This window comes from Lissotriton helveticus, chromosome 9, assembly GCF_964261635.1.
Source record: "Lissotriton helveticus chromosome 9, aLisHel1.1, whole genome shotgun sequence".
Taxonomy (NCBI): domain Eukaryota; kingdom Metazoa; phylum Chordata; class Amphibia; order Caudata; family Salamandridae; genus Lissotriton; species Lissotriton helveticus.
This window is the reverse complement of record NC_136070.1, coordinates 1,288,485,651-1,288,507,106: the sequence shown is the minus strand read 5'-3', so window position 1 is coordinate 1,288,507,106 and position 21,456 is coordinate 1,288,485,651. Positions and strand designations below refer to the sequence as shown.

Below are 21,456 nucleotides of genomic sequence, written 5' to 3'. Positions count from 1 at the left end.
GAACCTTTTTGAGGGGCTGACAGACTGAATCACCATCATGTGACCTACAGAGAACCTTTGTGAGGGGCTGGCAGACTGAATCACCATCATGTGACCTACAGAGAACCTTTGTGAGGGGCTGACAGACTGGATCACAGTCATGTGACCTACAGAGAACCTTTGTTAGTGGCTGACAGACTGGATCACTGTCATGTGACCTACAGAGAACCTTTTTGAGGGGCTGACAGACTGAATCACCATCATGTGACCTACAGAGAACCTTTGTGAGGGGCTGACAGACTGGATCACAGTCATGTGACCTACAGAGAACCTTTGTTAGTGGCTGACAGACTGGATCACTGTCATGTGACCTACAGAGAACCTTTTTGAGGGGCTGACAGACTGAATCACCATCATGTGACCTACAGAGAACCTTTGTGAGGGGCTGACACACTGGACCACAGTCATGTGACCTACAGAGAACCTTTGTGAGTGGCTGACAGACTGGATCACAGTCATGTGACCTACAGAGAACCTTTGTTAGTGGCTGACAGACTGGATCACTGTCATGTGACCTACAGAGAACCTTTTTGAGGGACTGACAGACTGAATCACCATCATGTGACCTACAGAGAACCTTTGTGAGGGGCTGACAGACTGGATCACAGTCATGTGACCTACAGATAACCTTTGTTAGTGGCTGACAGACTGGATCACTGTCATTTGACCTACAGAGAACCTTTTTGAGGGGCTGACAGACTGAATCACCATCATGTGACCTACAGAGAACCTTTGTGAGTGGCTGACACACTGGACCACAGTCATGTGACCTACAGAGAACCTTTGTGAGGGGCTGACACACTGGACCACAGTCATGTGACCTACAGAGAACCTTTGTGAGTGGCTGACAGACTGGATCACAGTCATGTGACCTACAGAGAACCTTTGTGAGGGGCTGGCATGCCGCATGCGTTTACTGAGAATATAGTAGACTGGATCACTCATGGCACACTGTCAGTGTGCGTCCTGATGACTTCTTTGCCTTTGCACCTCTGCCCAAAATACGGCACGGGTCAGAGGCAAGGAGATTCCTTCATTGGCAAGGTGCCACGCCCCCATTCAAATGAGGAAACACCCTCTCAAGATAGAGGTGGGGCTACATGTGCATCAGCACTATCGCTGTTACTGAAGAGGCCGCACAAGCGTCTACAGCACCTCCTGAAATACCACAGTGCCCCAGGGGTGCACATGTCTATGTGCTCCCAGGGCGCTTTGTGTAATACAGCCCCTGGTGTATTTCACAAACACTTAGAGTAAAGGGTTTAATTAGTTGCAGTTCCACCTTTTAGAAACTAGTGTTATTTCGAACCTCTGTATTTGTTAGTTTGAAGGGGTGTATTTTGTTACTTTGAAGCAGTGTATTTTGTTACTTTGAAGCAGTGTATTTGTTACTTTGAAGCAGTGTATTTGTTGCTCTGAAGCAGTGTATCTGTTCCTTTGAGCAGTGTATTTATTACTTTAAAGCAGTGTATTTTGTTACTTTGAAGCAGTGTATTTGTTACTTTGAAGCAGTGTATTTGTTACGTTGAAGCAGTGTATTTTGTTACTTTGAAGCAGTGTGTTTTGTTTCTTTGAAGCCGTGTATTTGTTACACATAAAGCAGTGTATTGTGTTCCTTTGAAGCAGTGTATTTGTTAGTTTGAAGGGGTGTATGTGTTACTTTGAAGTAGTGTATTTGTTAGTTTGAAGGGGTGTATTTTGTTACTTTGAAGCAGTGTATTTGTTACGTTGAAGCAGTGTATTTTGTTACTTTGAAGCAGTGTGTTTTGTTTCTTTGAAGCCGTGTATTTGTTACACATAAAGCAGTGTATTGTGTTCCTTTGAAGCAGTGTATTTGTTAGTTTGAAGGGGTGTATGTGTTACTTTGAAGTAGTGTATTTGTTAGTTTGAAGGGGTGTATTTTGTTACTTTGAAGCAGTGTATTTGTTGCTTTGAAGGTGTGTATGTGTTACTTTGAAGTAGTGTATTTGTTAGTTTGAAGGGGTGTATTTTGTTACTTTAAAGCAGTGTATTTGTTGCTTTGAAGGTGTGTATGTGTTACTTTGAAGCAGTGTATTTGTTAGTTTGAAGGTGTGTATGTGTTACTTTGAAGCAGTGTATTTGTTACTTTGAAGTAGTGTATGTGTTACTTTGAAGCAGTGTATTTGTTACTTTGAAGTAGTGTATGTTTTACTTTGAAGTAGTGTATTTGTTACTTTGAAGTAGTGTATTTGTTACTTGGAAGCAGTGTATTTGTTAGTTTGAAGGGGTGTATTTGTTACTTTGAAGCAGTGTATTTGTTACTTGGAAGCAGTGTATTTTGTTACTTGGAAGCACAGTATTTTGTTACTTTGAAGCAGTGTATTTGTTACTTTGAAGTAGTGTATGTGTTACTTTGAAGTAGTGTATTTGTTAGTTTGAAGGGGTGTATTTTGTTACTTTGAAGCAGTGTATTTGTTGCTTTGAAGGTGTGTATGTGTTACTTTGAAGCAGTGTATTTTGTTACTTTGAAGCAGTGTATTTGTTAGTGTGAAGGGGTGTATGTCTTACTTTGAAGCAGTGTATTTGTTACTTTGAAACAGTGTATTTGTTACTTTGAAGCAGTGTATTTTGTTACTTTGAAGCAGTGTATTTGTTACTCTGAAGCAGTGTATTTGTTACTTTGAAGCAGTGTATGTGTTACTTTGAAGCAGTGTATTTGTTAATCTGTAGGGGTGTATTTGTTACTTTGAAGCAGTGTATTTGTTAGTTTGAAGGGGTGTATTTGTTACTTTGAAGCAGTGTATTTGTTATTTTGAAGTAGTGTATGTGTTACTTTGAAGTAATGTATTTGTTAGTTTTCGAGAGGTGTATTTGTTACTTTGAAGTAGTGTATGTGTTACTTTGAAGCAGTGTATTTGTTAATCTGTAGGGGTGTATTTGTTACTTTGAAGCAGTGTATTTGTTAGTTTGAAGGGGTGTATTTGTTACTTTAAAGCAGTGTATTTGTTACTTTGAAGTAGTGTATGTGTTACTTTGAAGTAGTGTATTTGTTAGTTTGAAGGGGTGTATTTGTTACTTTGAAGTAGTGTATGTGTTACTTTGAAGCAGTGTATTTGTTAGTGTGAAGGGGTGTATTTGTTACTTTGAAGCAGTGTATTTATTACTTTGAAGTAGTGTATTTGTTACTTTGAAGTAGTGTATGTGTTACTTTGAAGCAGTGTATTTGTTAGTTTGAAGGGGTGTATTTGTTACTTTGAAGCAGTGTATTTGTTACTTTGAAGCAGTGTATTTGTTACTTTGAAGTAGTGTATGTGTTACTTTGAAGTAGTGTATTCGTTAGTTTGAAAGGTTGTATTTGTTACTTTGAAGCAGTGTATTTGTTAGTTTGAAGTAGTGTATGTGTTACTTTGAATTAGTGTATTTATTAGTTTGAAAGGTTGTATTTGTTACTTTGAAGCAGTGTATTTGTTAGTTTGAAGGGGTGTATGTGTTACTTTGAAGTAGTGTATTTATTAGTTTGAAGGGGTGTATTTGTTACTTTGAAGTAGTGTATGTGTTACTTTGAAGCAGTGTATTTGTTAGTGTGAATAGGTGTATTTGTTACTTTGAAGCAGTGTATTTGTTACTTTGAAGCAGTGTATTTGTTACTTTGAAGCAGTGTATTTGTTACTTTGAAGCAGTGTATTTGTTAGTTTGAAGGGGTGTATTTGTTACTTTGACGCAGTGTATGTGTTACTTTGAAGCAGTGTATTTGTTAGTTTGAAGGGCTGTATGTGTTACTTTGAAGCAGTGTATTCGTTAGTTTGAAGCAGTGTTTTTGTTACTTTGAAGCAGTGTATTTGTTACTTGGAAGCAATGTATTTTGTTACTTGGAAGCAGTGTATTTTGTTACTTTGAAGCAGTGTATTTGTTAGTTTGAAGCAGTGTATTTGTTACTTTGAAGTAGTGTATTTGTTAGTTTGAAGGGGTGTATGTGTTACTTTGAAGTAGTGTATTTGTTAGTTTGAAGGGGTGTATTTTGTTACTTTGAAGCAGTGTATTTGTTGCTTTGAAGGTGTGTATGTGTTACTTTGAAGTAGTGTATTTGTTAGTTTGAAGGGGTGTATTTTGTTACTTTAAAGCAGTGTATTTGTTGCTTTGAAGGTGTGTATGTGTTACTTTGAAGCAGTGTATTTGTTAGTTTGAAGGGGTGTATGTGTTACTTTGAAGTAGTGTATTTGTTAGTTTGAAGGGGTGTATGTGTTACTTTGAAGTAGTGTATTTGTTAGTTTGAAGGGGTGTATTTTGTTACTTTGAAGCAGTGTATTTGTTGCTTTGAAGGTGTGTATGTGTTACTTTGAAGTAGTGTATTTGTTAGTTTGAAGGGGTGTATTTTGTTACTTTAAAGCAGTGTATTTGTTGCTTTGAAGGTGTGTATGTGTTACTTTGAAGCAGTGTATTTGTTAGTTTGAAGGGGTGTATTTTGTTACTTTAAAGCAGTGTATTTGTTGCTTTGAAGGTGTGTATGTGTTACTTTGAAGCAGTGTATTTGTTAGTTTGAAGGTGTGTATGTGTTACTTTGAAGCAGTGTATTTGTTACTTTGAAGTAGTGTATGTGTTACTTTGAAGCAGTGTATTTGTTACTTTGAAGTAGTGTATGTGTTACTTTGAAGTAGTGTATTTGTTACTTTGAAGTAGTGTATTTGTTACTTGGAAGCAGTGTATTTGTTAGTTTGAAGGGGTGTATTTGTTACTTTGAAGCAGTGTATTTGTTACATGGAAGCAGTGTATTTTGTTACTTGGAAGCACAGTATTTTGTTACTTTGAAGCAGTGTATTTGTTACTTTGAAGTAGTGTATGTGTTACTTTGAAGTAGTGTATTTGTTAGTTTGAAGGGGTGTATTTTGTTACTTTGAAGCAGTGTATTTGTTGCTTTGAAGGTGTGTATGTGTTACTTTGAAGCAGTGTATTTTGTTACTTTGAAGCAGTGTATTTGTTAGTGTGAAGGGGTGTATGTCTTACTTTGAAGCAGTGTATTTGTTACTTTGAAACAGTGTATTTGTTACTTTGAAGCAGTGTATTTTGTTACTTTGAAGCAGTGTATTTGTTACTCTGAAGCAGTGTATTTGTTACTTTGAAGCAGTGTATGTGTTACTTTGAAGCAGTGTATTTGTTAATCTGTAGGGGTGTATTTGTTACTTTGAAGCAGTGTATTTGTTAGTTTGAAGGGGTGTATTTGTTACTTTGAAGCAGTGTATTTGTTATTTTGAAGTAGTGTATGTGTTACTTTGAAGTAATGTATTTGTTAGTTTTCGAGAGGTGTATTTGTTACTTTGAAGTAGTGTATGTGTTACTTTGAAGCAGTGTATTTGTTAATCTGTAGGGGTGTATTTGTTACTTTGAAGCAGTGTATTTGTTAGTTTGAAGGGCTGTATGTGTTACTTTGAAGCAGTGTATTCGTTAGTTTGAAGCAGTGTTTTTGTTACTTTGAAGCAGTGTATTTGTTACTTGGAAGCAGTGTATTTTGTTACTTGGAAGCAGTGTATTTTGTTACTTTGAAGCAGTGTATTTGTTAGTTTGAAGCAGTGTATTTGTTACTTTGAAGCAGTGTATTTGTTACTTGGAAGCAGTGTATTTTGTTACTTTGAAGTAGTGTATGTGTTACTTTGAAGTAGTGTATTTGTTAGTTTGAATGGGGTGTATTTGTTACTTTGAAGCAGTGTATGTGTTACTTTGAAGCAGTGTATTTGTTACTTGGAAGCACTGTATTGTGGTACTTGGAAGCAGTGTATTTGTTACTCTGAAGCAGTGTAGTTGCCATTTTGGAAGTTATATGTGTTACTCTCTTTGCTTCATTCATGATAGAAAGCGTGTTGAATGGAGTGTTGAAATAGAATGTATGATGACAGAAGCACCGTGAAGGCATAGCTCTAATTCTAGTCAGTCTTTTAAAAAGTATCATCTAATGATGAAGCAGTTTACACATTTCTTACATAATAATGTTTTTACTTTTGTTTTTTTGATTTGCAGTGGAGTTAATATATTTGCACAGCACTATTACCAATGGTATAAAAAATCGAAAGAAAAACCATTGTCATTTCCAACACCAACAGCTCCAACTTTAACAAATGCGAGACCTCTTGCATTGGAAATGCAATCGTCTTGCATTTGTTGGAGGTGGAGTTATTGACATTATAAATGCTCATATTTTTTTACCTAGCCATGTTGCAGGGTGCAGTACCATATGTGACCAAAAGAGGTCCCATTGGGACCATATAGTACTGCACCCTGCAAAGTTGGAGTTATTGGCATTATAAATGTCAATGCTTTTTATCTAGCCATGTTGCAGGGTGCAGTACCATATGTTACGAAAAGAGGTCCAATGGGACCTCCTCTGGCCACTTATGTTACTGCACCCTGCAGAAGATATGGTAAATCCACCCTACCCATAAAGCATTGCATGCACGTCAGTACCGCTAGTACATTCAAATAGCTATGTCCATATACACAATTAGTAGCTTTGAACTGTGACATAAGCATTATTATATTAATTCCAGATTAGGTTGTACTCTGTGTGGAGATGATGAAGGGAAATTCATAGGTCTCATATAAATCTGAGAGGTGCATGTGAGTAAAACAACCAATGCCAGCCTTGAATAAGAACAAATGGGTGTCCTGCCCGAAGCCCTTTAGGAAAATAGTGCTCTGAGGCTGTAATTAAAACCTAGGGAGTAACAACAAATGTAACAGGGAGTGTTCTCATGGGAGGTTACAAAGAGAGACAAGGTGGTACTAAGGAGGGACTACTAAGCCTATTGACCAATGAAAAGCCACCATGTACAAAGGACAGGGACAGGAGCCAATTAAAAAGATGGGCGGAAAGTAGGCAGAGCTTTATGCTCATATTCTGAATACACACACACAAGATGATGGACGGAATGTTGCACAATGGCAAAACATTCACCCCCAGTCACAGATCTGGGTTTAATCCATTGTTATTATCCTGAATATAGCATGTCTTGAGAGACAGCACAAGTGCTGAATAGGCGAGACCCAAAAAACAGTTACTAGCCAAACCTACTGGCTTTATCAGTGCTGCGTTGGGCATCAGTGAAGAGCCCCTTGCACCGTACCTGTTGTGCTGCCGACAGCTGCTGAAATGTTGCCAGGGTGGCTCCCTCCGCCTCACAGGCCTCTTCCGCCTCCTCATACATGAAGCTGTACTTCCCTCTTCTGGACTGCAAATGGAAAACTCCTGCTGTCTTTTCTAGAAAACAATTTCAAGACATAGAATGCGGTCAAGGAGTGATCCAGATTGATCCCAAGTAGATACAAATGAAATACATCATCTATTTAATGCTCTTTGGAAGTGCCAACATATCATCAAAGGCTTTTAATTGTCAAATAGTAATTTTTAAAATGCCAAAAGTCACTTGTTTTTGGTAATGCCATATTTTATCAATATTGTCTCTTGCTGCACAGTCTTCATCTAGGAGGACCTCGAGGTTGAAGGTTCAGTCTGCACCTGGAATCATTACCAGAAATTCATCCTCTCACCTGTCGGCTGACCCACCTGTGACACACTCTGTAAGGTATCGCTGCCGGACATGACTTACTGGCTCCATAACGGCACCGCTGTCTGTTCTGTCAGATTTTAGAAAATAAGCAGAACCCAAATAATCATGAACTAATCTTGTAAAACACTGAAAACTGGACACCCCTGACCAGAGGGGAGGAGGGAGGCCACTTAAGATGGTTAGTTTCTCTTATTGAAGTGGTTTTATCAGCCTTTCATTCAGGTATTGGACCACATGGATGGGCGCAGGCCCTGCCTCCATCACCAAGATGATGCTGAAGTGGAGGACTGGACTCGCGGTCTGTGGATGCGCGCGGGCCCTGCCTCCATCACCAAGATGATGCTGAAGTGGAGGACTGGACTCGCGGTCTGTGGATGAGCGCGGGCCCTGCCTCCTTCACCAAGATGATGCTGAAGTGGAGGACTGGACTCGCGGTCTGTGGATGCGCGCGGGCCCTCCCTCCATCACCAAGGTGAGGCTGAAGTGGAGGACTAGACACTAAAAGAGACGGCCTCCCCTGTGAACCTTAGGAACCCTCAACTGCATCTGAGAGCAGATATTGATACTCAAAGTTACTTCCAGGCAAGAATTAGAGCGATGCCACAATCTGCAGCTCATTGACCAGTTTATGGGTCTGCTTTTTGGGACACTGAGTGGGAAACCGAAGGGTCTAGCTCCCTTCTTGGGAACCCGGAAGTACCTGGAACAGCATGTGTTGCCCCTTTGGGAAGTTGGGCTGTCTCTGCAGAACCTTTCTTCGACAAGGATAGCACTGCGTTCTTTAAGATGTTTGAGGTGGTCAAGAAGCTTTGTTTTTTCTGTATTTAAACCCACCCGTGGTCTCATTTCCAAGGGACCATATAATGGGCCAGAGACACCAACACTGTGGGCGGCAGTCATTTGGGGGCGTATGGGGGGGTTGGGTGGAAAGGAATGTGCTTCTCCTTTCCAGTGGTCCCTTCAGAGAGGAGGATGAGTCACAGGTGGAACTGGGGGTGCTGCATCTAACCCCCAACAATGAAACAACTGGGTGAAACCCTCCAGAGTCATGAATTTACCAATGCTTTGGTAATTCCGATGTGAGGGGGGGGAGGTAAGCCCTGTTACCAGACCTGTGTCAATTATAGAGGGGAGGGGGCGGGGCAATGAGGCTCCGAGTCATTGAAAATGGTGGATTTAAGTTTGGCCACAAATGTGTGAACCTATCTTCATTACATGCATGAGAGGAAAGCAATTCAACCTAAACATTCAACTTCGAGGAGCTTTATTTGTATGTAATACTCTTACTACTACAAACATTTTCCTGAGACACTAAGGGCCCGATTCACAGAACTAAATTAAGACAAAATCCTAAACTTACTACCATTTTGGTATTCACAGAAGCCACTTACTCATTTCGGTATTCACAGAAGTTAGGACTCCTAACTTTAGGACTCCTAAATGCCTTCTGTGAGTACCGAAAGTCTTAAAGTTAGGATTTTTCTCAACTTTACTACTACTAAACTGAGAAAAATCCTAATTTTAAGACTTTCGGTATTCACAGAAGGCATTTAGGAGTCCTAAAGTTAGGAGTCCTAACTTCTGTGAATACCAAAATGAGTAAGTGCCTTCTGTGAATACCAAAATGGTAGTAAATTTAGGATTTTGTCTTAAGTTAGTTCTGTGAATCGGGCCCTAAGATTTAAGAAGAACCCCAAAAACCTGAACCCCTGGGCTCCCGCTATCTACTTCCTGAGCTGCATGGAGGCCTTCAACAAAGACCTACAAGGCCTCTTCTTTGGGAAACATCCATCAAGACTGGTCATTCCATGTCTGCACGCAAGGCCCTGTCTCTTGGTGCTTCTACATCACGCTCCGTTGGCCCTGGGGTTCTAGAGCTGCTGTTCTTCTTCAAGAGAGACATCCATCATCTGTGCTCTCTTAGTCTGGGGTTCTAGAGCTGCAGGTCCTCTTCTTTAAGAGACATCCATCATCGGATCAGGAAGCGGCCCACAAGTTCTCCAATCTTGCCTCAGCGATGTTGCCAACAATGAGAATTCTAATCCCCTTAAATGTAACGGGGATAAGACTGAGGTGCTACTATTTGGCAAAAATCCTCAGCTCTGGGGACCTGAGCTCTGGCCCGAGACTCTGGGTTCCTTCCCCATAGCGGCCGACAAGGTGAAAAGCCTGGCATCTGGCTGGACGCCACTCTGTCCGTGAAACCTCAAATAGCCATGATGACCTCTTCCTGTTCCGCCCTATGAAGTGGCTTAAAAAGATTCCATGGATGCTCATTCCATGGACGGTCATTCAGGCCATGACCCTTTCCAGACTAGATTTTGGCAGCATTCTCTCTTTGGGCGCTGACAAGGCAATAATCAGACGTCTTCAGATTGTTCAATACTCTGCTGCTAGACTGCTTTTCCGTCTACCCAAACATTCTTCAGTATCTGTCCTCCGTCAAGACCTCCATTGGCTCACCATGGGTGAACGCATCAACTTTAAGGCCTTCTGCTTGATGTACAAGATCAAGAGCCACACAGGCTCTGGATTATTACAAAAGCTAGCTGTGCCTTACCTCCCCTCTTGTATACTGCGTTCTAGTAGACAGTCTCTTTTTTCTTGCCTAAATTCAGATGTTCATGCATAGGTGGCCGGCCATTTTCCTTTATTGGTCCCAAGTTGCGGAACACACACTTCCTGAGTAACTCCTTGACCTTGTTCCGCAAACAGTTAAAAACGTGGCCATTCTAGGCAACTCAAGTAGGTTACTATTCAATGTCATCCGGCGCTGGGAAGCCTTATAGGTAGGTATGCGCTATACGAGAATTAATAATAATCAGCGATCTCTCTGTGCCCTTACATCATGCTACGTTGGCCCTAGGGTTCTAGATCTGCTGTTCCTCTTCTTTGAGAGACATCTGTGCTCTCTCGGTGCCTCTACATCATGTTCCGTTGGCCTCGGCGTTCTAGGGCTACAGTTCCTCATTTTTTGAGAGACATCCGTCATCTGGGCTATCTCGTGCCTCTACATGACGCTCCGTTGGCCCTGGGGTTCTAGATCTGCTGTTCCTCTTCTTTGAGAGACATCTGTGCTCTCTCGGTGCCTCTACATAATGTTCCGTTGGCCTCGGCGTTCTAGGGCTACAGTTCCTCATTTTTTGAGAGACATCCGTCATCTGGGCTATCTCGTGCCTCTACATCACGCTCCGTTGGCCCTGGGGTTCTAGATCTGCTGTTCCTCTTCTTTGAGAGACATCTGTGCTCTCTCGGTGCCTCTACATCACGCTCCGTTGGCCCTGGGGTTCTAGATCTGCTGTTCCTCTTCTTTGAGAGACATCTGTGCTCTCTCGGTGCCTCTACATCATGTTCCGATGGCCTCGGCGTTCTAGGGCTACAGTTCCTCTTCTTTGAGAGACATCCGTCATCTGGGCTCTCTCGGTGCCTCTACATCACGCTCCGTTGGCCCTGGGGTTCTAGATCTGCTGTTCCTCTTCTTTGAGAGACATCCATTCGGAATTACTAAAGGCTGTTTCAGATTTTCTACAAACTGTGTACAAATGACCGCATCTTCATGGTGCTCTGGAAGTCCAATAATTTGAAGGTTGGCCCTTCTCGCATAGTTTTCCATCATCTCCTGTGTCTCTGTGAGCCACAGTGTCTCCTTCTCCAGCTGTTCTTTAGCTTTTACAAGTTCTGCATCTTGTCTTCACAGTCAGACTCTCTTTGTTCCACCTCATTTAGTGGAGACGACAGGCTCCCCACTTATGCCCCAGCTGAGTCGTACCCTTCCCGAATGAGTCTAACCCTCCCCGACTGAGTCTATCCCTTCTCTCAGTTCATCCGCCATCTTTGCTTGAGTGGCCTGCAGAGATGTCGCCTCCTTTAAAAGCTTGCCTAGCACACTAACCAAGCTCTGGGGAGTCTAGACACCCTCTTCCTGTTTGGCCACAGAGCCACGGACTGGGCGCTAGTCACACCCTGGTAGCCACACCCTGGTCCAAGGTTGCCTCGGGGTAAAGAGCGCTCTCAATGGGCTCTGCGTTCAGGCTCAGACTTTGGGGAATGTCACCCCGGTGCCTCCAGCTGAGGTTACTTTCACTCTTGGCATTACAACAACTGGTCTGTAATAAGGAGTACAGACCCCATCTTGAGTGCGCTCCTTGGACATCCCCCCTCGTCACCTCCCTCCTGGGATCCATTTCTCTTCCTCTTGACCCATATGACGCTTATGACCCTGACAGACCATCTTAAGTTACTACGCGCCCTCTATTTGGACCTTGTACACAGTAGATATGTTTGTGAACACTCCCCCCTTTTTTTTACCCTATTTAACCGCGCAGGCCCTATATACCGCTTTAAAAGTCTCTGCCACCCCCTGGGAGTGGAACACACTAAAGAACCTGCAAGTGAACCAGAGACTGAGAGGAGGAGGTGGAACAAACCCTCAGAGTCACACAGAAGTGGAGAGAGGAGCACCTTGGTAATGCAGGTCAGCACAGACAGCTTCCGGGTCGCAGCCTCCATTCACTTCCAGGCAGCGGTCCACAGGGGGCGTAGCTTTCTGCAGACACTGGACCCCGGTGCCCACGTAACCCTCATGGCACTCGCACCGCCGACTGTTCTGCAGAGGGAATATTCACTTTAATATATATACTTACTTTAAATAGTACATACACTGAGGCATTCTCATAACATACTACGGATGACCCCATGTGCCAAACACTGTGGAGCTTAGAGGAGTCTACAAGGGGTGTGCACAGGGACCCAGACTTGTACTAACATCTGACTTACACTAACACAGCATGGAGACTGGAAGGGGTGTGCACAGGGACCCAGACTTGTGCTAACACCCGGCCTTACACTAACACAGCATGGAGACTGGAAGGGGTGTGCACAGGGACCCAGACTTGTGCTAACACCCGGCCTTACACTAACACAGCATGGAGACTGGAAGGGGTGTGCATAGGGACCCAGACTTGTGCTAACGCCCAACGTAGACTAGCACAGTATGGAGGAAAGAGGCATGCATAGGAGTTCAAGGCTAGACTTACACTCAGCTTTACACTAACACATAATGGAGAGAAAAAGGGCACTGCATACGATACCCGCTCTGCACTAACACAAAGCCTTGTTAGTACTAGCATGACTTCATGAATGGGTATGCACAGGAACCAAATCCTGTATAAACACCTACCCTTACACTATCAGAGCACAGAGACAAGACGTGACACTCATTCGGCCCCAGGCCTGCCCTTACACTCAGACTTGGTTGCATTAACACAGCACAGAACCATCAGGAGGATTGCAAAGGACCCCAGATTTGTACTTACACCCAGCCTTACACTGACAGCATAGCGACAAGAAGGGATGTGCATAGGACCCCAGACGTGTACTTACACCCAGCCTTACACTGACAGCATAGAGACATGAAGGGATGTGCATAGGACCCCAGATGTGTACTTACACCCAGCCTTACACTGACAGCATAGCGACAAGAAGGGATGTGCATAGGACCCCAGATGTGTACTTACACCCAGCCTTACACTGACAGCATAGAGACAAGAAGGGATGTGCATAGGACCCCAGATGTGTACTTACACCCAGCCTTACACTGACAGCATAGAGACAAGCAGGGATGTGCATAGGACCCCAGATGTGTACTTACACCCAGCCTTACACTGACAGCATAGAGACAAGAGGGGATGTGCATAGGACCCCTGATTTGTACTTACACCCAGCCTTACACTGACAGCATAGAGACAAGAAGGGATGTGCGTAGGACCCCAGACGTGTACTTACACCCAGCCTTACACTGACAGCATAGAGACAAGAAGGGATGTGCGTAGGACCCCAGACGTGTACTTACACCCAGCCTTACACTGACAGCATAGAGACATGAAGGGATGTGCATAGGACCCCAGATGTGTACTTACACCCAGCCTTACACTGACAGCATAGAGACAAGAAGGGATGTGCATAGGAACCCAGATGTGTACTTACACCCAGCCGTACACTGACAGCATGGATACAAGAAGGGATGCGCATAGGAGCACAGATGTGTACTTACACCCAGCCTTACACTGACAGCATAGAGACAAGAAGGGGTGTGCATAGGACCCCAGATGTGTACTTACACCCAGCCTTACACTGACAGCATAGAGACAAGAAGGGATGTGCATAGGACCCCAGATGTGTACTTACACCCAGCCTTACACTGACAGCATAGCGACAAGAAGGGATGTGCATAGGACCCCAGATGTGTACTTACACCCAGCCTTACACTGACAGCATAGAGACAAGAAGGGATGTGCATAGGACCCCAGATGTGTACTTACACCCAGCCTTACACTGACAGCATAGAGACAAGCAGGGATGTGCATAGGACCCCAGATGTGTACTTACACCAAGCCTTACACTGACAGCATAGAGACAAGAGGGGATGTGCATAGGACCCCTGATTTGTACTTACACCCAGCCTTACACTGACAGCATAGAGACAAGAAGGGATGTGCGTAGGACCCCAGACGTGTACTTACACCCAGCCTTACACTGACAGCATAGAGACAAGAAGGGATGTGCGTAGGACCCCAGACGTGTACTTACACCCAGCCTTACACTGACAGCATAGAGACATGAAGGGATGTGCATAGGACCCCAGATGTGTACTTACACCCAGCCTTACACTGACAGCATAGAGACAAGAAGGGATGTGCATAGGACCCCAGATGTGTACTTACACCCAGCCGTACACTGACAGCATGGATACAAGAAGGGATGCGCATAGGAGCACAGATGTGTACTTACACCCAGCCTTACACTGACAGCATAGAGACAAGAAGGGGTGTGCATAGGACCCCAGATGTGTACTTACACCCAGCCTTACACTGACAGCATAGAGACAAGAAGGGATGTGCATAGGACCCCAGATGTGTACTTACACCTAGCCTTACACTGACAGCATAGAGACAAGCAGGGATGTGCATAGGACCCCAGATGTGTACTTAAACCCAGTCTTACACTGACAGCATAGAGACAAGAAGGGATGTGCATAGGACCCCAGATGTGTACTTATACCCAGCCTTACACTGACAGCATAGAGACAAGAAGTGATGTGCATAGGACCCCAGATGTGTACTTACACCCAGCCTTATACTGACGGCATAGAGACATTTAGCAGTGTGCATTGGACCCCAGTCCTGCACTAGAACTAAACGCGGTGTGTGACCAGGACTTTAGAAAATATATTTGTTTAGTGAAAATCTTCGTATCACAATTAGGGAGCTAAAAACCTGCCCACCTATTCATATCCCTTCTCCAGGCTTTCATCAACTGTCCTGCTGCTACATGGTGCCTCGTGTAAGGGCAGTCTCAGTTTAAACCCATCTGCAGCCCCCTGAAGCCTGGAGACAAGAGCATCCTATGCTTAGGACACCAGAGCTGGACTGACATAGTGTTAGGGCAAGAAAAGGTTTACAGAGAACCCCAGGGTGAGACAAAAACTGTATGAATTGTCCCCAAGCCTGTAATGCCACAGTGTGGATACAGAGCAGTGTTTTATTCATGGGCTTCCGCAGAAATGTTTCGGGGGGGCAGGATGGGGGGCAAAATGTTAACTTCATCACCATCCTCCAACATGATTGAGCACAAGTATTCAATACATTTAAAAAAAATCTAATAAGACAACAAGCTTAAATAAACAAAGAAACCCATAGGTGGAAGAGATAAATCTTGTGAGGCGCCACAGCAGGTGACCTGGCAACTACAGTAAAACAGAGGGAAAAACTAAAAATGGCCAGAAAAAACAAAACATTTCTTAAATCAGGTTGATGTGGTTCTAGAGCATGGGTACTCACAAACTTTCTCAGCCAAGTGTGTCAGCAAACACCGCTACAGCAGCGCGGCCAGACACTCTGCTCTATGGGGGCCGGGCGATTCACAACAAAGCCTCATTAACAAGTAAATGATCCTTTAAAGACCTGTGAAGTACTCGGGTGCAGCTGTGTGTGTGTCTGGGAAGCTGGGGTGAGGTGACAGAGGGTGACAGACAGAGGGTGACAGAGGGAGGAAGACAGAAGGGAGAGGGAGACAGAGGGAGGGAAACCAAGGGAGGGAGTCAGGAAGGGAGACGGAGGGAGGGAGACAGAGGGAGGGACACAGAGGGACGGAGACAGAGGCAGAGAGAGGGAGGGAGAGAGAGAGAGAGAGAGGGAGGGAGACAGAGAGAGAGAGAGAGAGAGAGAGAGAGAGAAAGAAGTGTGTATGCCGGGTCTGGTGGCTCAGTGGACGAAGGCGTCCGCTGCAGGGGCCTGTGTTCAACCTCATGGTCATAGTTTTTTTTGTTGCTCTAGCCCCACCCCCCCTCCCCATTGACCCCGCCCCCATCGGTGCAGCCCTCGGCCACAAACCACACTGTAAATTTGGCCCGAGAGAAAGTTTGTGAGTACCCATGCTCTAGAACCACATCAACCTGAATAAGAATTTTTTTGTTTTACTGGCCATTTTTAGTTTTTCCCTCTGTTTTATTGTAGTTGCCAGGTCGTCTGCTGTGGCACCTCACAAGACTTTTCTCTTCCCCCTATGGGTTGCTTTGTTTATTTAAGCTCTTTGTCTTAATAGATTTTAAAAAAAATGTATTTAATACTTGTGCTCAATCATGTCGGAGGATGGTGATGAAGTTAACATTTTGCTCCCCCTGGAAACACTTCTGCGGACGCCCATGGCTTGCAGCACCCATTGCTCCTGCCAGCTCTGCCAACGACAGTACCAGCCCAGCTGCTAACCATCACACTCCATAAGTGTGACAATTAAGAATGTTCCAGGACCCCAAAACCATAAGAATGGTTTGAGAGGCCAGTATTAGTCATTTTAATATATATTGAACTAATAAACAACTCTTGTTGTGCATATCTCCTAACAGCGCCACCATGTGGCAAACTGCCATAAGTGCCGGTGTTGACAATTAAGGGCCGGTGCTGAGCACCAGAAACCACTGGCTCAAATTAGGCAAGATACATTTTGCAGGGGTCGATCCCACTGAGAAGCTGCTGCGGTAGGCCCACCCTCATCTGGCCACACCTCCCACTCCCCTTCAGAGATCTACTGACCGGGCCAATGGTGATGCAGGTTGCGTGCTCGCTGCAGCCCCCGTTCTGGCCATCCGCACACCTGTCGATGGGGATGCAGACCACGCCATCGCCCCGGTAACCCTCCAGACACTGGCACTGGACATGCACCCCCTGCTGGGTGCAGACTGCATACTCACTGCAGCCTCCGTTGTCCTGAGCGCATCGGTCCATCACTGTGGAGGTAAGAGACGGGGGATCTTATGTTAAATCAGATTTATATCACAGTCAGACTCAAGGGATGCATTGAGAGCAAACAGGAGCAACAGAAGGTAAAGAACAAATATATGGAAGTTTCCAATCCCTGCAGCTGTTGCATCACTCCTCCCTTGTAATACAAAACAACATAATTACTACACTGTAATGACATTTTACAATTGAAGCGTGTCATAAAAACTGCTGCCTGAGTCAGCAGACTGTGCGAAACAGAGGTAATGGAGCAGGTGCCACAATATGTCTCAAACCCAAGCATACATTAAACAAAGGGACATTCTCACTTTCACTATAGTTAAAGAATTATTGGGATGATTGTTCCCTGTATGGAGATGGCGCTCACTATTTACGGTGAATATCTGGTAGCTCAATTATCACTTTAGGTGCCCAGGGAGGAGGTAATCATCCAACACCTCACCATTCAGATCAATAGATCTTTACAAACTTTACACCAAGCCCTGGCACACATTCACTATGATTATGACAAGTCAATAACTTGAATTACAAGGCAAATACGTAAAGATGTGATAATTTAATGCTTTTCTTGTTGTGACTCCAGCCAACACGTGTGTCGTTGCTCGGGACAAGACAACCGCGACTTCCTCAGGCCTTCTAGTCGATGAATCAGTCTAAAGTGCCTTCTGACTGGTTATAATTCCGTCCCAGCCTGACTATGGCTGGGCAAGTTGCAAGTGTTCCACGGGAAGTTGTATTAAAACATATATCAAGTTTCATGAATTTCACGAGAAGTCTTATTACAGCAAATATCAATAACGCACGATTTAAAGTATATCTCGTGCTATTTCAAGGGCTGCGTATTCAATCAGCCCTCGACGCGCTGTTTTTAGCCGCGTTCCGGTCTGTATCCAAACCCCAGACCTCAGGTGCCGGGGTTTGGATACAGACATCTCTTAGCTTCTGGCCGTATGACTACCCCCGACTTAGTCTCAGATTCCAGGCGTGATGATCGAGGTTCATCATGTTTATCGTACAACTGATACTGTCATCATGGCAGGCTTTCTTGGAGACAAAGTAGTCATGAACGTTGACACTGAAATCTAGTAACCTAAGATCAAATGATCTATGGTCTGTGAACCTACACTGCATTTTCTGTGACTTGAGGCGCACCCAGAGCCAGGAAACCATCAGAGTAAAGAATGGCCTCCTCCATGTAATGGCATGGAACGGCTTCCTCGGATCCATCAGGACCAGCCCTAGGGAGCTCCAGTTTAGGAAAGAGTGGACGACTGACCTCTTGACAGAGCACGCACAATAATAGAGCCCACTGGCCATGAATGAAGACACACTTTGTTCTTCGTGTACACACAAGAATGATTCAATGTGTTCGATTGGGATTGGGTTACTTTAAATGGTTCTTTAATCAGCCAATGTTTTTAGAGCGACAGCGATGACTGTAAATGTGATTCATGCGGTCTCATTCCAATGGTTAAAGTCCTCTGGTTTCAAAGTCTTTCAACGAGAACTTCATTAGAAGTCCATAAATGAACGCACACTCCTCCAAGATCAATGACAAGGACTTTTAATTTTTTATTTTTATTTACTTGGCTTTGCATAGTGTAAAAGTGGCCCACGGGCGTCAGAGTGCTTCACAAAACAACCCATGTAGATTGAGAACAAGTGATTAAAAGAGTTAAACATACGTGAAAATGAGTCAGGGTCGGGACAGAATAAATAGGTTGTCGTAAAAACGTAAGACAAAAGTAACCACAACAGTGTATGGAGTTCTGAGGGACAAAGAAATCAGGTCACAACTGCCTCTGATACACCAAATGTCTGTGGAAGAGGAGGGTTGTAAGTTGTAAAGTAGGGGAGAGTACAAAGGTCTGATGAAAGGGAAGTCCATTCGCATGGCACTGCCAGGGAAAGAGTGTTCATACAAAGGTCTTGTTTAAATATGGGAGACTGATGGCGAATGCACTGGGCATCTCTTGACCTCGACTGGTCACAGACCATTTTCAGCTTCTCTGTCAAATACAAAAAGAGTAGATCTGTGAAGATCTTATAAGTGATGCACCGGTTTTAAACAGTGTTATCACTTCTGCAGGAAGCCACTGAAGAATTGTAGGGATCGAGAGATTGGAACCAGAGACAAAAACAGCAGCGGCGTGTGGCGCTGTTCATGGGGAAGGCTAGATGACTTCTTGGAAGGCCAGTGATAAAATCATTCCCCTAGTCCAGTCTAGAGGGTACAGGTGCCTGTATGAAAGTCTTTAAATCCTAAAAAGCAATAAACTGACACCCCAAAGCCATTTACGCCAATAGGATGCACTTCTGGATTCAAGCAAGCCCGGCTGAAGACGGCTGCAATGCCAGAAACCGGTCCTGGGAAGCTTGTTTCCGGTCCAGGGAAGGCATGGCTTGGCAGTTCGGGCTGGACTGTTCCTATGAGGCACAGGGTCAGACTGATTTGCATATGGCCATGTCTGAACTGGGGTGGCAGAGTGGGCTAAAGAATGGTGATGGATTAAACCCAGATCAGTTGACTGGGGGTGAGTTCTTGTATTGTCAACGCTCCGTCCTTCATTTCCTTTGCTTTTGCTTTGTTCGCCATAAGTTGGCAGGGTATGCTCAGACGTGAGTCCCTTGCTCACTTTGCCACTGGATTCAAGCAAGCCCGGCTGAAGACGGCTGCAATGCCAGAAACCGGTCCTGGGAAGCTTGTTTCCGGTCCAGGGAAGGCATGGCTTGGCAGTTCGGGCTGGACTGTTCCTATGAGGCACAGGGTCAGACTGATTTGCATATGGCCATGTCTGAACTGGGGTGGCAGAGTGGGCTAAAGAATGGTGATGGATTAAACCCAGATCAGTTGACTGGGGGTGAGTGTTTGTATTGTCAACGCCCCGTCCTTCATTTCCTTTGCTTTTGCTTTGTTCGCCATAAGTTGACAGGGTATGCTCAGACGTGAGTCCCTTGCTCACTTTGCCACTGGATTCAAGCAAGCCCGGCTGAAGACGGCTGCAATGCCAGAAACCGGTCCTGGGAAGCTTGTTTCCGGTCCAGGGAAGGCATGGCTTGGCAGTTCGGGCTGGACTGTTCCTATGAGGCACAGGGTCAGACTGATTTGCATATGGCCATGTCTGAACTGGGGTGGCAGAGTGGGCTAAAGAATGGTGATGGATTAAACCCAGATCAGCTGACTGGGGGTGAGTGCTTGTATTGTCAACGCTCCGTCCATCATTTCCTTTGGTTTTGCACTTCTGGCCTTCGCCTACGTAGGTTCTGTGGGTGGAGCTTGTTGTCCAGCATGAACCCTAAGAATCTGGGGTTTACCATAGTATTAGGTTTCCAATTGAGAAGAATGCTTCTCTCTATCAGATTCTGTACAGGTAGGTTAGGTTTTTTAGCAAAATTAACAGAAATTCTGATTTTGAGGAGTTACATTTCAGGAGATGAAGCGACACCCGCCTAGGACATTCTCAGGCGTCTTAGAGAGCACAGATATGTCACTCTTCATAGCGTTCTGGGTATCGTCGTCATATTCAAGGCATAATATCCAAGTATATCTCAGGACAGCCCCAAGAGCTTGGTTATACAACCTGGAAAGAGTTAGTGAACGGAAGAAGCCTTGAGGACCCTGTCCTGTGGGCTGGCTCTGCTGAATAGAACATTGCCCGCTTTAACCGCTCCGGTACGGTTTGACACATAAAAGGAGATTCAGTTTAACTCCACATCTTCAGGGCTCTCTCGATCTTTTTCGATATCGATCATGGAGATTTGGTAGCGGTCTTTGGTTATCAGAGGGAGCTCACAGGTCAAGAAGCACAGGTAATGAGCATGAGCGACCTGAATCGATGGAGCTCATCGGCCAGAACTTGTAGGATTTCCAGCCTTAGTGGGACAATCCTCACTGAATCCATATTGAAGATTGTCCAAGAGTTTATTCAGATAGATGAGCAGAAAAGGTTGGGCCGGAACCCTGTACAGTGCTCTGCTTCCCTTTGGATAGGTCTGAGTTATATAAATACCACGTACATGCATTAGTATCACCAGACTAGGGAATGGTGAAAAGGAATAGTGTTGCGGGTAAGTCCAGTCGAGACTTGGTGCATCCCTTGTTGAGCTATGCTGGGATGGATACAGGAAACAGAAGGTGGCTGCTTTTCATTGCATCGGTAGCAAAGTCAGCACTGCAGAAGAGCTGCAGCTGGCAAGGATTCTTTCCACAATCTTGGAATAAAGTTCTCATTTGTGAATATTCATTTGGGAGCATCAGCTCACATAGTCACCTCCTGTTAGATGAGCTGCTAGTGCTCTAGATTATCCGTCTCTGGCCCTCTGTCTCCTGCTAGATGAGCTGCTAGTCCTCTAGATTCTCTGTGTCTGGTCCTCCGCCTCCTGTTAGATGAGCTGCTAGTGCTCTAGATTATCCGTCTCTGGCCCTCTGTCTCCTGTTAGATGAGCTGCTAGTGCTCTAGATTCTCTGTGTCTGGTCCTCTGCCTCCTGCTAGATGAGCTGCTAGTCCTCTAGATTCTCTGTGTCTGGTCCTCTATCTCCTGCTAGATGAGCTGCTAGTGCTCTAGATTCTCTGTGTCTGGTCCTCTATCTCCTGCTAGATGAG

The 21,456-nt window shown here is 44.6% G+C and overlaps 1 protein-coding gene across 1 annotated transcript in view; it reads right to left on the bottom strand.

Annotated features, from left to right (window-relative positions):
• STAB1 (stabilin 1) overlaps positions 1 to 21,456 on the bottom strand; it is a 769,578-nt gene that overhangs the window by 54,121 nt on the left and 694,001 nt on the right. Inside the window, exons 60-62 of the mRNA XM_078661896.1 lie at positions 16,646 to 16,839; positions 12,018 to 12,162; positions 7,113 to 7,246 (exon numbers count right to left, since the gene is read on the bottom strand). Of these exons, the coding sequence (XP_078518022.1) occupies positions 7,113 to 7,246; positions 12,018 to 12,162; positions 16,646 to 16,839 (473 nt within the window). The remainder of the gene's footprint in view (positions 1 to 7,112; positions 7,247 to 12,017; positions 12,163 to 16,645; positions 16,840 to 21,456) is intronic.